General features: G+C 44.4%; 1 protein-coding gene across 1 annotated transcript; it reads right to left on the reverse strand.

The window, feature by feature from the left end:
* Window positions 1–54: 54 nt before the first annotated feature.
* On the reverse strand, window positions 55–10,953 carry PSMD2 (proteasome 26S subunit ubiquitin receptor, non-ATPase 2). Its single transcript, XM_080918933.1, has 21 exons — window positions 10,782–10,953; window positions 10,325–10,381; window positions 9,871–10,035; window positions 8,146–8,267; window positions 7,821–8,045; window positions 7,441–7,599; window positions 7,148–7,292; window positions 6,911–6,971; window positions 6,379–6,525; window positions 6,130–6,236; window positions 5,469–5,596; window positions 5,002–5,089; window positions 3,613–3,775; window positions 3,400–3,501; window positions 3,082–3,227; window positions 2,757–2,840; window positions 1,686–1,854; window positions 1,509–1,603; window positions 1,205–1,331; window positions 562–680; window positions 55–392 (listed from the first exon to the last, which is right to left on the reverse strand). The coding sequence occupies exons 1-21, from the start codon at window positions 10,914–10,916 to the stop codon at window positions 210–212; spliced, it is 2,727 nt and encodes a 908-aa protein (XP_080775059.1). The 5' UTR covers window positions 10,917–10,953; the 3' UTR covers window positions 55–209.
* Window positions 10,954–15,433: the final 4,480 nt, after the last annotated feature.

Raw genomic sequence — 15,433 nt, forward strand, 5'->3', positions numbered from 1 at the left:
CTCCAGTCTATCCCCAGACCATAACACCCAGTCAACAGACAGAGACCTTGGGGATAAAGGTCTTTATTCAACAAAGTTATCTTACTCAGTAACAAAACAACAGGAGGTAACAATTCCCCCAAAGATCTGGAACAGTATCCACCCTGGTTGGGCAGTACAGCCTGCTAACAAAACCAGCTGCAGCCAGGGTCTCAAATATTAGCTATTTTTCAAAGATCATAGTTGGGGTTCTTCCGAAGAATAACAAAACCTTCCAGAATGGGGGTGACAGGAAGAAACTCCTCAGTGGCCAATTCTGCCCGTTCCCCATGGGCCAGCAACACTGGAGTTGTATGAGTCTGGAACCCTGTGATCGTTTTTGGCTTCCCAGCCTGGCCCACTACATCCACTGCCTGTGGGATTAAAAAAAATAAAATAAAATAGAGGATTTCAGAAATGGGTGAAGCAATATCCATGGTCCCCATCGCTGCCCACACCAGTCTGTGAAATAGGACTGTATACACATTGTCCAAGTACTATGATATACCCTGAGCCTCCTTCTCAAACTACCAAACTCCTCACCTGACCCACACGGACAGAAACTGGCAATGGTCGCAGCTCCTCGTCAAACGTGACCAGCATCCGAGGCTGCATGGCGGCCACCAGCCCATACAACACGTAGTGAGATTTGCCCAGAATGACTAAGGGAAGAGCACAAACAACACAAGTTGTAGACAATGAGCCACGCTTGGCCTGAACTTTAGGAACCCTTCGCAGCACTGACCCACTAAACTATCTTTTTATATTTATTAATTTTATGTAGACACACCAGACGGGGGCATCAGATCACATTGTGAATGGTGTGAGCCACCATGTGGTTGCTGGGATTTGAACTCAGGACCCTCAGGAAGAGCAGTCGGTGTTCTTAACCAACGACAAACCTTGTTTGTTGTAAACTCCACTACTAACCCAAGATACTGCTACCATTCTCTGCCCACACCCCTAAGACCTGAAAAATCATTTTTCCTAGTCACTTAGGAGTAAATTAATCTTGAAATCTTTTGGGCCAGATCAAAAGTGTGAGAAATTAAAGTTTCATAAGACCTCCCATAAGCCCAATGAACCTAGAAAAGTTGGGGTTTTGATCTTAAATTGCCATGGTGGCCCTGATAGGGGCAAATCAGGGTATAATGTGCACCATGTACTGTTTCTGACAGAAACTCACTGTTTCGAACATCCAGGAAAGAAACCAGCACGGTGAGCAGTCCTGCCACAGCTACTTGACTCATGAGCTGCCGATCACTGTGGTAGGGACAGAGGGTAAGTGTGCCCTTCCCTAAATGTGTCAGACCCTGCAAAATAAGACAAAAAACCCAAAGTGTTAATAAGTGAGAGTCATATCTGAGGAGACATGTTCCTTCTCAGGCAACAAAAATCTGACAACCCAGTCCCATCTTCTTTCCTAGGCCCTCCTACACCACCAGATATTGCTGCTGCCACACCTGAAAAAGGAGACATCTATTCTTTACCTGTGCCAAGCGCACCATGAAGAGGTTATTGGGGTCCTTGGCATGATATTGAGCTAACTGACGTAACATTGCAGCCAGGCGGGCATTATTGGTACCTAGAAATAGGAAACATTACAGAAACTTAGAAAAATAACCGTGAATCTTCCAGCCGGTTCAAGATCTTTTTCCAGTACTTACCACTGCCCACCATGCCCATAGCAAAAATGGAGTTATAGGAAACTTCTGGATCAGCATCATGAGAGAATTTGCTTAGAGTATCCAGGATGTTGAGTCGTGGATTTGAAACAGAGATTAGTGCCAGTGCTAAAGGTACAGCCCGACGGAGGGTAGGCTCCCCATATCTCAGCTGGTGATAAAAATAAATAAAATAGCATGGGAAAAGAGGTAGAGACAAGCTCAGGTGGAGATAGTTCACTGGGTAAATCTGCTTGCTGTGTAAGCATGAGGGCCTGAAGTTAAACCCCTAAAACCAACCAACGCCTGCCATCCTAGTGCTTCTGTTAGAAAACAGGAGCGGAGAATCTCTGGAAGCTCTTGGACCAGCTAGTCTGGTGCACTCAGGAGAAATATAAGAGACCAGTGGTTTGAACAGAAATAACCCCCATAAGACTTGGTTATTAGGGAATGGCATTATTTGAGGTCTGGCTTTGTTGAAGGAAGTGTATCAGTAGGGTGGGGCTTTGGAGTTCAGAAGCCCAACTTAGGCCTATCTATCTCTGCCTGCTGCCCACAGATCTGGATACAAAACTTCAGCTGTCTAGCATAGTAGTTCTCAATCTATAGGTCTTGACCCTTTCTGGGGGTTGAACAACCCTTTCATAGGGGTCCCCTAAGGCCATCAGAAAACCTAATTCAGAACAGTAGCAAAAGTATAGTTATGAAGTAGCAATGAAAATCACTTTACAGCTGGGGATCACTACAGTATGAGGGTTGAGAACCACTGTTCTAGCACCACATCTGCCTACATGATACCACGATGACTAAACTTTGAACTGTAAGCCAACCCTAATTACATATTTTCCTTTCTAAGAGTTGCCGTGGCCTTGGTATTTCTTCACAGCAATAGAATGTTGACATCTCTATGCATTTACACACAAGCATGTATGGCAAATAAAAGCCACCAAAACCAGAATTAGCCAGGGGTAAGGTATAGTGCGGTGGTGAATCACTTCCACATATGCATAAGGTTCTAGGTTTAAACCCCAGCACCCACCACCCCCATATTCTAGTATACTGTGGGCTACTCACCAAATGACCAAAAGTTCGCAATGCCATCTCTGCACCAATCTCTTCCCCCATAGCAATAAGAGCGATCCCCAGAACAGCTACCCCCTGCAGTTCAAGAGGCACAAGAACACAGTAAGGTCCAGGAACAAAAACGAAGTCACCCAAGGCTCATCTAATAAGAGCTATATCCTACAGGGACCACCTTGTCCCTCATGGACAAAACTCAGTTCTGCTATTCTGACTGGTGACAGTATCCAGGGGAGGAGCAGAGGCCAAAACAAAGCTCAACTCTGTCCTGCCTCTCCTATCTACAAGTTTCTTTTTCAGAGTGCCTGCTGGCCCACACCTGATGTGCTCCCATGTCAGCTGGGGCTTCCTTCTTGTCCTTGTCCTTCTTTTCCTTCTTGTCTTTGTCCTCTTCCTTTTCCTTAGAGTCAAAGTGCTCACTACAGATGTGGAGGAGCTGCTGAACCTTCAGCACATTCCCAGAGCCTACAGTGGGGAAGCGAGAGGGAGGAAAGAAAATGAGAAGGCATCAAGTAAAACTTACTTTGTAAGCACAAGAAGCCTTAAAAATCTAAAGAGCAGAATGAAAGACAAGGAAGAAACAACCAGAGAAGAGAAGGACCAAGAGAGAAGTGGAGTTGCTGGGTATGGCACAGACCTGCATAGGCACATACATCCACCAGAGTGTTGGCAAAACTGCGGAATGGCTCTGACACAACCTCCAGGGCAGCCAGGATCGCTTCAATAGCTTCGCCCTTTCCTACAGGAGATTAAAGGGTCAAAGGACACTGGCTTGTATCCAGCTCAGTCTGATACTTAAACCTTCCAACTTTATCCAATTCTGTCAGCCCTTTGATAAACATTTCCTCACCCAAGTGATTGAGGCCCAGGCCAAGTGGAAGCCAACGAGCATAGGTATCCTTGAGCTCAGTCTCAGATTTCTCCATGATGGTCTGAAGGATGGTCGAAGTGACATCTCCATTGCAAGACCCCACTGCTATCATTCCACAAGCTAGAGCTGTCACGCCTGCTACCTTGAAATACAAGTTAACACAAACACAGTAACATTTTCCTTTCTGTCTTTGAGACAGGATCTCACTATGTAGTATGTGTTAGCCTAGAAAATCAGAGATCTGCCTGCCTTTGCCTCTGGGTGCTGGATTCAAAATGTATGCTACCATACCCAACCACAGTTAAGATATTACAATGCTTACTTAGTATCTTCATTCAAAAACCTAATTCTTCTGATATACTCTAAGTTATTCTTCCGAATGGGCAACTGACATCTGTAAAATCAGCGAGTACTTACCTATGTCAGGCACTATGCTAACCCATTTGCATACTTTTAAAGTGTTATTACATTTATTTATTTAGCATGTGCATACACATAGCACACAAGTTAAGGGTAAAGGACTCTGTCCTGCCAGCATGTAGTCATGAGGCTTGACTGCAACCTCAACAGCCATTGCTTTGCATGCTCCTAAACAGTCCTCATAACTCCACAAAACAGGCAATGGGAAAAGTGAAGCCCAGAGATTGAGTTACTTATTCAGTATCTTCTGCTTATAAATGGAAATCCAAGATTTGAACTTGGGGGGGGGGGGGGGGCTGGAGAGATGGCTCAGTGGTTAAGAGCACTGACTGCTCTTCCAGAGGACCTATGTTCAGTTCCCAGCAACCACATGGTGGCTCACAACCATCTGTAATGGGATCTGATGCCCTCTGAGAGCAATAGTGTACTCATATGCCTTTGAGAACATTAGGGAACAGTGGGAAAGAAGGGAAGGAAATAGTGGCACCCTGGCTCCTCCCTCTTCGCTCCCTTGCTTGCTGCTCAAGTGTCCAGTGTATTCTCCCATGTGCTTCCCACTAGGACGCTGCTTTGTTAGATGAAGAGCCTGGCAGCTGACTGCCCTCACTTCCATTGGCTTCTCCTCCACAGTCTGTGTGGCTGGACTGGGGTTTCAGACAATAGAACTCAGAACAGTACAACACCAACTTTCATCAGGGCTTCAAATTCCAGTGTCTCCCCTAGCCCCCTTTCTTTGGTGAGGAATGGGGAAGGTGAGCGTAAAGGATTATTCTGCAGCCTAGGCTGGAACTCACGGAAATCTTCCTGCCTCAGTTCCCCAAGCACTGAGATTACAGACATGAGCCATCACACACAGCTTGAAATTGCACTTCTAAGAGATTTTATTGAGATGTCCCACCAGCCCAACACACCACCCCCTACCTTTTCCACTAGACATCAACAACTCACCTCCATGCTGGACTTGGAATCTCCCATTACGGGTAGCAGCAGTGTTAGAACATCTTCCCGATTAGAGCCAGCATAGGCCAAGCCTAGTCTAAAAAGTCAGGAGATAAAAGTCCCAACACTTACTCAGGGACACAGCAAGGAAGAACAAAAACAGAACTGGTCACTAACACATTCCTCAAGAGCCAGATTACTCAATGGCACATGACAGTCTTTGGCAATATCTTCTCCGGAGTTTATAAGCTAGGCATCAACAAAAAGAGAAGCAGTCTTGGAAAAATAGCAATTTAAAAATAAATAAGCAAGGACCTTTAATCCCAGCACTTGGGAAGCAGAGGCAGGCCAATCTCTGAGTTCTAGGTCAGCCTAATCTACAGAGAGAGTTCCAGGACAGCTGAGGCTTCCCAGAGAAACCTTCTTTCAGGAAAAATAAAAACAGCAGATAAGGAAAGAGCAGCAGGAAGCCTTACCCAAAGATGGAGCCAAGTCTCATGGTATTGCTGTTATGGAGAACATAGTCTGAGAGCAGTGCCAGGGCAGGGTCACACTCATTCCGGACCCCAGAATTCACGATACCACAGGCAAGGAGAGCTCCCGACTGCAACGAACAAGCAGACTCTTTAGGCCGTCGACCCTCTTTGCTTCTAAGCACAATAGGGGAGTTTCTGTGGCACTTTACCTAGAATGACAAACTGGACATGCCTCATATGGTGGTCTGAATGAGAATAGTCCCCATAAGCTCATGTATTTGAAGCCTTGGTCCCTACTTGGTAGAACTGTTCTGTGCAGTCTTATTGGAGGAGATGTGTCACTAGGGGTGCCCTTTGAGGTTTCAGAAGCTAACACCAGGCCCAGTCTCTGTCTCTGCTTCCAAATTGCAGGTGTGAGCTCTTGGCTTTTGCTCCAGCACCATGTCTGTCTGCTGTCATGTCATGTTCCCTACCATAATAGTCATGGACTACCCTCTAAAACTGTAAAGAAGCCCTCAATTAAATAATTTCTGTTTAAGTTGCCTTGTCATGGTGCCTCTTCACAGCAACGGAAAGTAACTAAGATACCTCCTTAATAAAAAGGAGGCCCTAGAATACAAGAAGAAAAAGTCCCCGATGAATAAGCTTTGCCCAGACTAACCTTGATGTAGTCCTCAGAGGAGTACAGATACTTGTCAATCTGGGTGAGGCCACCATCCACATCCCACAGCAAAATCATTCCAAGGGACGCAGCAGCACTTAACATCCCTATGACAAGGAAGACCATGAGCTTTAAGGATCACCCCAGAGAAACTTATAAAGGCTCCTCTGGATACTACTGGGGATCCCTCTCAGGTTACAGCTGACTGTATGACACACACACACAGAGACAGAACAGAAGAAACTATACCATGGTCCTTGTTCTTGTAAAGCCACTTGTTGCCATCATCAGTCAGCAGTTTATCTTGACCAAAGGCTGCGTTCACAAAGCCATTCACAAAAGAGGAGGCCAGGTTCATTCGAGCAGAATCCACTTGAGAGCCACTGCCACCAAACCCTTTACAACGGAGAAAAGCATTTAGCATAGGACATGATAGGAAAGGAACACAGCATGGTAGAAAAGTCTCTGATCCCCCCCCCCCAAAAATTGTTCTTGTTTTTTTATGACATGGTTTCTTTGTGTAGTCCTGGCTGTACTAGAACTTGCTTTGTAGATCAAGTTAGCCTCAAACTGAATCAAAAGATCCACTTACCTCTGCCTCTCCCAAGTGCTGGGATCAAAGGCATGCGCCTCCACCACCCAGGTCAGTCTCTGATATTAAGTTAGATCCTTCATCTATGTCCAACAGTTCATAAGGATTGGAAGTGGGTTATCTAAACTGTTATCCCAAAACAACTGGAACAGTCAACAGTCCCTCCAAAGCCCACACAGAGCTACTCACTGTTATTCTCTAGGTGGGTTTTGTAGATGTCATCAGGCACCTTGGGCTCCATGATATCCAGCTGAAGAGAAGCCAGAGGGTCACAACTGCTTCCCCAGTACTCCCCTAGCTGTCCCTTCTGCTATCCCACTGAATAGCAACTTTAACCAGGGAGTCTATTGAAAGGTATTAGTCAGGGAGGTAAAATGACAGACAGAACTTCAACCAAAACCCTTCAGGGCAAGAGGAGACCCTCACCTCCCGAGCTAAGGCCAAGAAGTTGCTATTGAGCTGGACATTGGACATGATTTCTGTAAGGTCTTCATATTCCTCTACGTCTTCACTCAGCTCCAGGAACACTCCATGCCGTCCCAGCATGAATGCCATTTGCTTCTGGACCACCCTGTGGGAGAAGCCATCACACCCGCTCACTCTCAGCCACCAGGGGACACAAAAGTCTCCATGGTTTTATCAGAAACTGCTAAGTCTCTGATTTTCACACAAAACACATACACAGACTCATCTCTCCCTTTGCCAATTTCTCTACATACACATCCTTGCAGGAGGTGAAAATGTCTTCTACCAGTTCCATGTCATTGAGCATCAGTGCCAATCTCAGAGCTTCAGGGAAACGGCCGAACTTTCGGAACACGCCCAAGGCACAGCGCAGGAGGGCAGAGTTCTCAGGTTCTGGTACATAATTCACACAACTACAAAGTCGAAAGTAGTACAATTTCAGAAAGTGCAATTCATTTAAGTTATTTAAATTCTTTCCCAAGTATATACACTGAATGCTATATATGGAAGGTAATGTTCTACATTCCAGGATTACTGCAGAAACACAAAGTGTGTGTCTTCAGGAAGCAAGCCTAAGACTCCCTGGGAGACAAGTGCTGCGGAGGCCAGGCCCTGCTCTCCTGTGCTCACTCACCTGGTGAGATAGAGGCAGACCTTGGAGTACGCATTCTCATCAATGTCCTTCTCCAGCATATCTACCTGCTCAATCTCCATGAGCAGGTCACAAGCCTCGTGCTCTGCATTGTGAGCCATGTTGTAGGGGATGATCTCCTTCACCAAGGTAAGCAATGGCTCCCGCTGTGCTTTCTCTGCATCATCCAGTTCCTGCCACTCCTTAGCCACTTCTCCTGCCAGATGTCTACAGGAAAAAAAAAAAAAAAAGCCTGGGATAACATCTCAAATGTAAATACAGAGTAGCTAATAAAAATTTTTTTTAAGAAAGAAAGAAAATGCCTTACCTGACATACTCATGACCCCATGATGCCAATTCTTCCTGGGAGCCCACTAGCCGATACTTGAGGCACTCCCGCTCACCACTCATGGTCATGGCCAAAACAGAGATGATGTCAGCAGCAAAACACTGTAAAGAAAATAGCATTTACCGTTCCAGAATCAAGATCACTGTCTGCAAAATTCACCAATAAAGTTCATTATATACTAGTCTATATGGAAAATTCCATGCTAGGTGTTGATAGCTGCCTCTGAAGTTCACCTAACTCAGGAGTGACGAACAATGGGGGAATCAAAAAAGACTCCTCATTACATCACACTCTCATTACATCACATTGCCTAGTTTCCCTCAACATTCTAGACTTAAAAGGTCCTGAGTGGCTGGGATTACAACTATTCACTACACCCAGTGTAATTTTTAACTGCAATAATAAACTACTAAAAGGTTCAATAAAAAAAAAAAAAAAGCATAATCTATGGGTCTGAAAAACAGACTCAACTGTTACAAAAACAAGCTGCTCTTGCAGATGACCTGAGTTCAGTTCCCAGTACCCACACGAGGGTTCACAACAATTTAACTCCAGTTCCAGGGGATATAACCCCAGTCTCTGGCCCACACAGACACTATATGCACAGGATATACATCAGGGAGGCAAGATGTTCGTCTACATGAATATAAAAAAGTTAATATTTTATTTAAAAACAAATTTTACTTTTATTATGTACCATTGATTTTATAATTTAAATATTTTACTTGAATAATTATAAATTAAATTTTAATAAAAATTTCCATGCCCTAGAAAGATCACTGTAACTGCAGTATGATAGAGAGATAAATGGGTAGGACTCAATGAAAAAAGCAAGTCAATTAGGAGGCTACTCAAAATTCACTACAAATTAAAGGTTTTGGATGACAGTTGTACCAACTGGAAAAATGTGACTGAACTGTGGGCTTTTACACATAAAAGGAATGAGTGTACACGGGACAGAAGAGGGAGTAGGGACATTAAATATAAACTTCAGAAAGCCAGGTTTACTAGCTTATGCCTATAACCCCAGCATTCCAGAGCTGAGGCAGGAGGAGAAGAGCCATAAACTGAAGCTCAGTCTAGGTCACATAGCGAGTTTGAGGGCAGCTAGAATGGCTAGAGAAGACTTAAGAGGATTTCCTGCATGCTCATGAAGATCAGAGTTCAAATCCTAAAACCAACTATAAACACCAAAGGTCTCTAGGCATGTGACACCTATGTACATGTATGTATACAGGCATGTGTATACACACACGTGCACACAATATAAAATTTCTAAGTTAAATCAGAAACACTTCATGCTAAAGTACAATCTTTTTTCTTCCTCAAGATTTGTTTATTTCATTTTATGAGTACACTGTAGCTGTCTTAGGATACACAAGAAGAGGGCATCAGATCCCATTACAGATGGTTGTGAGCCACCATGTGGTTGCTGGGAATTGAACTCAGAACCTCTGGAAGAACAGTCTCTCATCTCTCCAGCCAGAGGTATAATCTTAAGGTATAATGAAGCAGAAACTTCTAGGAAGCTGAGAAGCATTTACAGGCTTCTCTTCTAGAGACTCATAGTCTCATTATGATGAACTTTCCACTTAGTGAGGTCCACTAGGTTTCAGTGACTTACCATGGTTCCTGTTTTATAGTTTAAAAAGGAATTATTCAACTGGACAAACACTCCCTCCCTCCTGCAATATTCTGAATTACCTTATTCTCCCCAGGGGCCATGTTCTCATAGATTTCCTTCAGTTTGCCATAATGTGGACGAAGAAATTTGAGAGGCTTGGGTACTGAAGTCATGGAAGTTGTAGAAGAGCGGATCTGTCTTCTCAGCTCCTCCAGAGCTGGTCGGTATAGGGATGTATCCTTCTCCTGATAGGGGATGTTAGTGCTCAGATCAAAAGGGGTCATATATCTCCACATCATAACCCACACATACAATGCTTTGCTCGAAGACATAACTAGCTCCTATTCCATGATTCCTCAACCCCTGTAAATTACCCGAGACACATGACAGCATCTAAATATCCTTTGTAACTCTTTTCCCTCAAATTATCATAATATCTAATATGTAGTATCTAATTGTTGCCTCAAAATGAAATAGAGTAAACAAATAGGGAACATCCAACTACATTCTCCCTGAAGTAACATCTTGACTCACCCCCAGTCGTTCCACGAGCATCTCCAGTTCATCTTGAAGCTGTTTGTCCTCCTCAGACTGGAGGGTTAGGGAAGAAGCTCATCAAAAGAAAGAACCCGAATCATATTCTCCCACTCACCCCGGGAAAGGTGAAGAATGTGAATGTCTATGGGCAAGAAGAGGCAGCGGGAGAGAGACGCAGCATTGCTGGGAAGGCTGTCTACCTTTGAACCAGGCAGACTCTCTCTGCTTGGAAGCCATTCTAGAAAAGAGCCAAGACCCGCGATGTGGTGGTGAGGGCCTCAGAGAGTGGCAGAGAGTGGCGGTGCGTAATGGGGCGGGGAAGGCATAAAGACAAGGTCGCCCCATTCTGAGTCTCCCCGGTGCGGTGGGCAATAGGGAGTCGGGCCCAAGGCCTTCAAGCCAGCAGTGACTCAGCCCAAGGCCTCCTCCTCGGGCTCCCCAGGTTGCGTCTCACCAACTCCTGCTCTTTGTCTTTTTCCCCGGCATCCCGTCGCTCCTTGCCGCTCGACTTCTCGTCCGCGCCGCTGGGGGCTGTCCCTGAGGGTTGTTGGGACTGCACGGGTGTCTTGTCTCGTCCACCCTCCTCCATCTCCGCCACTACTGCCGGCCTGCTGCGCGCGCACCTGCTCGCACCGCCCCTTTTCCCAGATTGCCACGCGCGCACCGGAAACGCCCGGTGGATCCCGAGTCCCGCCCTCTTGAGGCAGGCCGGGAATTACTGTTCCGCCTTCTAGCCGGAGCAACTAGTGTTTGTTTATGGTGTCTCTGTACTTGTAAGAGTGGTCTGACTGTGGAGATGCCTAGCTCTCCCGTAGCTTCACCATAGCTGCATGCATGGTTCGATGAGAAGGGCATCCTGAAGACAGGACGTCCATACATTTGCATGCTTGCTTTAGTCCTCTGCAGATTTCTATCAACTCAAAACTCTTCAAAAGTCTTTACCGGGTCTGTGTGACTTGAGTGCAATTATGTCTAACCTCACTACTAGTGTGTAATAGTAACCGCCAAACATTCCCCCCACCTGAAGATGAGTGATACTATCTGAAGTTTATTTATTTAATTAGCCCAGGTTAGCCTCGGACTTACTTTTTAGCAGAGAATAACGTTAACCTAATAGTCCTGACTCTGCCTGGGGAGTTCTGGGATTACAGACATGAACTACTGCTACTTGTTATTAAAACCGATCACTTTTGCATACAGATCTTGAATTCTAGGCATAACCATACATTTCCACTGTCAATGACCTCTTCGGTCTTAGGAGAGAGATTGGACAACCAACATAGCTCCTCTGTCTATTCTGTCTTCAGGTTAGCCATACATTTTCTTTTCTTTTCTTTTTTTAAAGATTTATTTACTTATTTTTGCACATGAGTACATTTGCAGCTGTCTTCAGACAGACCAGAAGAGGGCATCTGATCCCAGACGGTTGTGAGCCACCATGTGGTTGCTGGGAATTGAACTCAGGACCTCGGGAAGAACAGTCAGTGTTCTTAACCGCTGAGCCATCTCTCCAGCCCAGCCATACATTTTTATGTTTGCTTTAGTCCTCTGTTTCTATGACTTCTATCCAGATATTGAGATACAAACATACATATATAGGGTACTTACTATATGTATAGTATATAAATATATAGTATATATATTTCATTACATATATATTATATATACAATCAGCAATCACATACCAATCAGTGTGTTGGAGATGAATTGGAAATTGTGCCCTAAAACAGTTTTTCAAAAAGCTGATGAGTCCAAATGAAGAGTATATGAAAAGTTGTTGAGTCTGTATTTCAAGTTATTTTGTAGGTATACATTGTTTTGAAATTAAAAACTTGGAAAGATGGAAGAAATTCAAACTTTAGAAACATGATATTAGAAACAAATTCTGCCATGTATCAGCTGTGTGGTTTCGGTAAACTACCTAAACTCAGCCTGGTTCTGCCTATGTGAAGTACAAAAAGTTTCTCTTGTAAGAACACTTAAGAATGAAATGAATCAATACGTAAAGGTGCCTAAGCCAGGCATCGTGACCCATACTTTCAATTCCAACATTTGGGATTAAATTAGGAGACACAAGCAAGTGGATCTCTGTGTGTTCAAGGCTAGCCTGGTCTACACAGTGAGTTCTAAGCCAGCCAGAAACTACACAATGAGACCCTGCTGATATTTTTTAAAGGCTAGTCAAAGCCAAAGACAGCAGCAATGCAGGACTTTTCTTTTTATTTATATATATATACATATGAGTACACTGCAGCTGTCTTCAGACACACCAGAAGAGGGCATCAGATCCCATTACAGATGGTTGTGATCCACCATGTGGTAGCTGAGAACTGAACTCAGGACCTCTGGAAGAGCAGTCAGTGCTCTTAACCACTGAGCCATCCCTCCAGCCCTTGAAAATTTTAATAGTGTCTAATTTTTTACACCACTTGGGGTGATAATGCTCCCCTCAAGAGCCAAGGACTAACAAAAATCTCATTGTCGGTCATAGTAAACCTTCCTAGGGGGTGGGAGGGGAGGTCAAGAGACTCCTAAAACAAAATAAGCCATTGCTGTTGCCCTTGGTTGCCTACAAGAACCTGAAGGTAAGGCTTGATCACTGAGGACAGCAAACATTTTGTTTGATGAATTGAGTGGAACTGATCTGGAGGCTTCCCCGAGGACTATCTCTCATATCTTAAGGTGCTCTGCAAGCTGCCAAGAAGAAGAGCAAGTAATAGTCCTACTCAGCTGTGAAACTTATAACCCAGAATGACCGGCTCTGTGTAACATTCCCAACGGTGCAATAGTGGCACATTTATTTTGAGGGTAACTGACAACCACCTAATTGGACTTGAGTCCTGCTCAACAGAGGATAAATCCGTGCTGAGTACTGTAAATCTAGCCAATGAGAATTGCAATTAAAGCTACATAGTAAGATTGGGTCAGTCGCTATTTTTTGTATGTGATACTTTCCTAAAATGTAAGTGTTTTATGGGAATTTGTACTGTTGACTTTAGAAATGACAGCAGACAGTAATGCACTCTTTTATTACTGATACCAGATAAGAATTATATTATGGTCCTACTATTTATAATCCAACCATCCTACACATTTCACATTTCTAAATATTCTCCAAGTTGGTATTTCATTTGGAAGGAATGCCCTTCGATTTTCAGTTGGTAAATTCTAGCATCTGTTGAGCTCCAGGTCAGCCCACCTTCTAGGATACTTTTCCTTCCTGCCTCTCAGGATATTTCTTTGCTCGGCTCCTACTATACTTGACACATCTCTCTCCCACCTTGTACTCTAAGCTCCTGGAGGTCAAGGAACTGTGTTTGATTAGTTTCTGTTAGTTAGTTCCTGGTTTGAGCTGGGCCTTTACAGATGACTGAATGTCTTTGCATTGGTCACCAAAGGAGGTCACCTTTATACACAATAAGCCTTTGGGGTTTCTCTCTGGAACCCAGAGCTATAAACTGGAAAACTGTCAGGACTCTCCACTGGTGAACCATGTTAGGCCTTTGAAAATGTGCTTACTTTTATGAAGTACTCTCTTCTAGTCTGATATTTCTAGAATTCTACCAAGGGTAAGTCATGTTTCTTGGCAGGTTTTCTTACTTAGGATGGGAATAAATTACCCCATGGGACAGCATAGATGCCCTAGTATTGTTCATTTTCTCTTCTGCCTCCACACAACAGAATATATAACACAAGCCGTTCATCAACCTGACAGGGCTGTTAAGGATGAAGGTGACCTATACCTAAGGCTCACTTGCCTTACTCTGAATACCAAGTCCCTGTGTAGTGCTCCACAGAGAGTCTGTACCTGCCTTAACTCTGGTTCACAGTGTAAAAGCTTCCTGCAGCTATCTGGCTGGTCGGCATCTGGTCCACTGGGATACCGTGTTGCATGGGAAAACACCGGTTGCTGGTAATGGTCCCACTCAGCATGAGTTTGACTGGTTGACAGATGTCTGCATCTGATTTAGGAGATTAAGAGCCCCTGGGTCCCACACATGTCTTTGGCACTGTCTGTCTTGCCTAATATTGAATTCTGGAATCTTTTCCTATTTCTCCCACTCATAAAACAGAGACATGGCATTGTGGGCACTTAAGATTTTTCTTTCTATGAGACAGGTTCTCATATATTCAAGCTGGCCTCAAGTTCTTATCTGTAGCTGAGGATGATCTTGAACTTCTGATCACTTTGTGTCCACCTCATGACCTGTTATCATTCAAATGAATGCATATCAAAGTAGACATCTTTGTGGAGTCAGCCCTCTTCTTCTACCCTATGTGGGTTCTGAGACTCGCACTCAGGTTAACCACTGGAGTAGCTCACTGACCCAAGATAGGGGTGTTGTCTCACTATGTAGCAAAGTTGGCCATGAAATCACAAAGAACCATGAGCTTCTGCCCCCCTCCCAAGTGCTGAGATTACAGGTATGTGATACCACTCTTGGCCTGATCCAGGTCTAAAGATGGTCCTTGAGATCAGGCATCAGGAAGGCAGCACTTAATAGAGCCAAGCATCTCAATGGTCAGTACTCTAACATTGCAAGTCTTACCCACTGTTCAACAGCCAAGCTCTTCATATTATTTATTAGTATCTCTTTGAGTTCTGGAGTTTGCAGAGCCCATAGATTCATTTCCCCCAAGTATGTGGATGAAGCTAAGACCTCATTCATGCCAGGCAAGCCGTCTATCATTAAGCCACAGCTTTAGCCTTTTACGCTATTTTAAGACAAGTTCTCACTAAGTTATTCAAATTGGCCTCTGACATATGATCCTCTTGCCTCTGCCTCTTAAATACGTGGGATTAAAGGCCCGTATCATCATGCCTGGATTGAATTTCCTTTTCTAAGTATTGAAGATGGGATGAGCCTGGCCTTGTGTCATTCATTAGTGGACCACAGAAACCGGCACCAGAACCAGTTCTGGTTCAAACACACCAAAGCTCTTCTCTCCCCAGTACACTGTGTCTACCCTGTGCTTGAGCTTAGAGGTTCAGACCTGGCAGTGTGGTTCAGTGGTTGTTTCCTTTGTAACTGCCCTCCCTTGGTAAGCTGCTAGCACTTCCAGTAACATGACATGGGGACATACGGGAACAGTGTGATCCACTGA

The sequence above is a fragment of the Micromys minutus genome (genome assembly GCF_963924665.1).
Source record: "Micromys minutus genome assembly, chromosome: 7".
Taxonomy (NCBI): Eukaryota; Metazoa; Chordata; class Mammalia; order Rodentia; family Muridae; genus Micromys; species Micromys minutus.

Coding starts and splice junctions, on each gene's coding strand:
- PSMD2 (XM_080918933.1), bottom strand. CDS start 10,916: ATGGAGGAGGGTGGACGAGACAAGACACCCGTGCAGTCCCAACAACCC. Junction 2,841..3,081: donor CTGACATGGGAGCACATCAG/GTGTGGGCCAGC, acceptor CTTGAACTGCAG/GGGGTAGCTGTTCTGGGGAT. Junction 393..561: donor TTTCTGTCCGTGTGGGTCAG/GTGAGGAGTTTG, acceptor TTAATCCCACAG/GCAGTGGATGTAGTGGGCCA.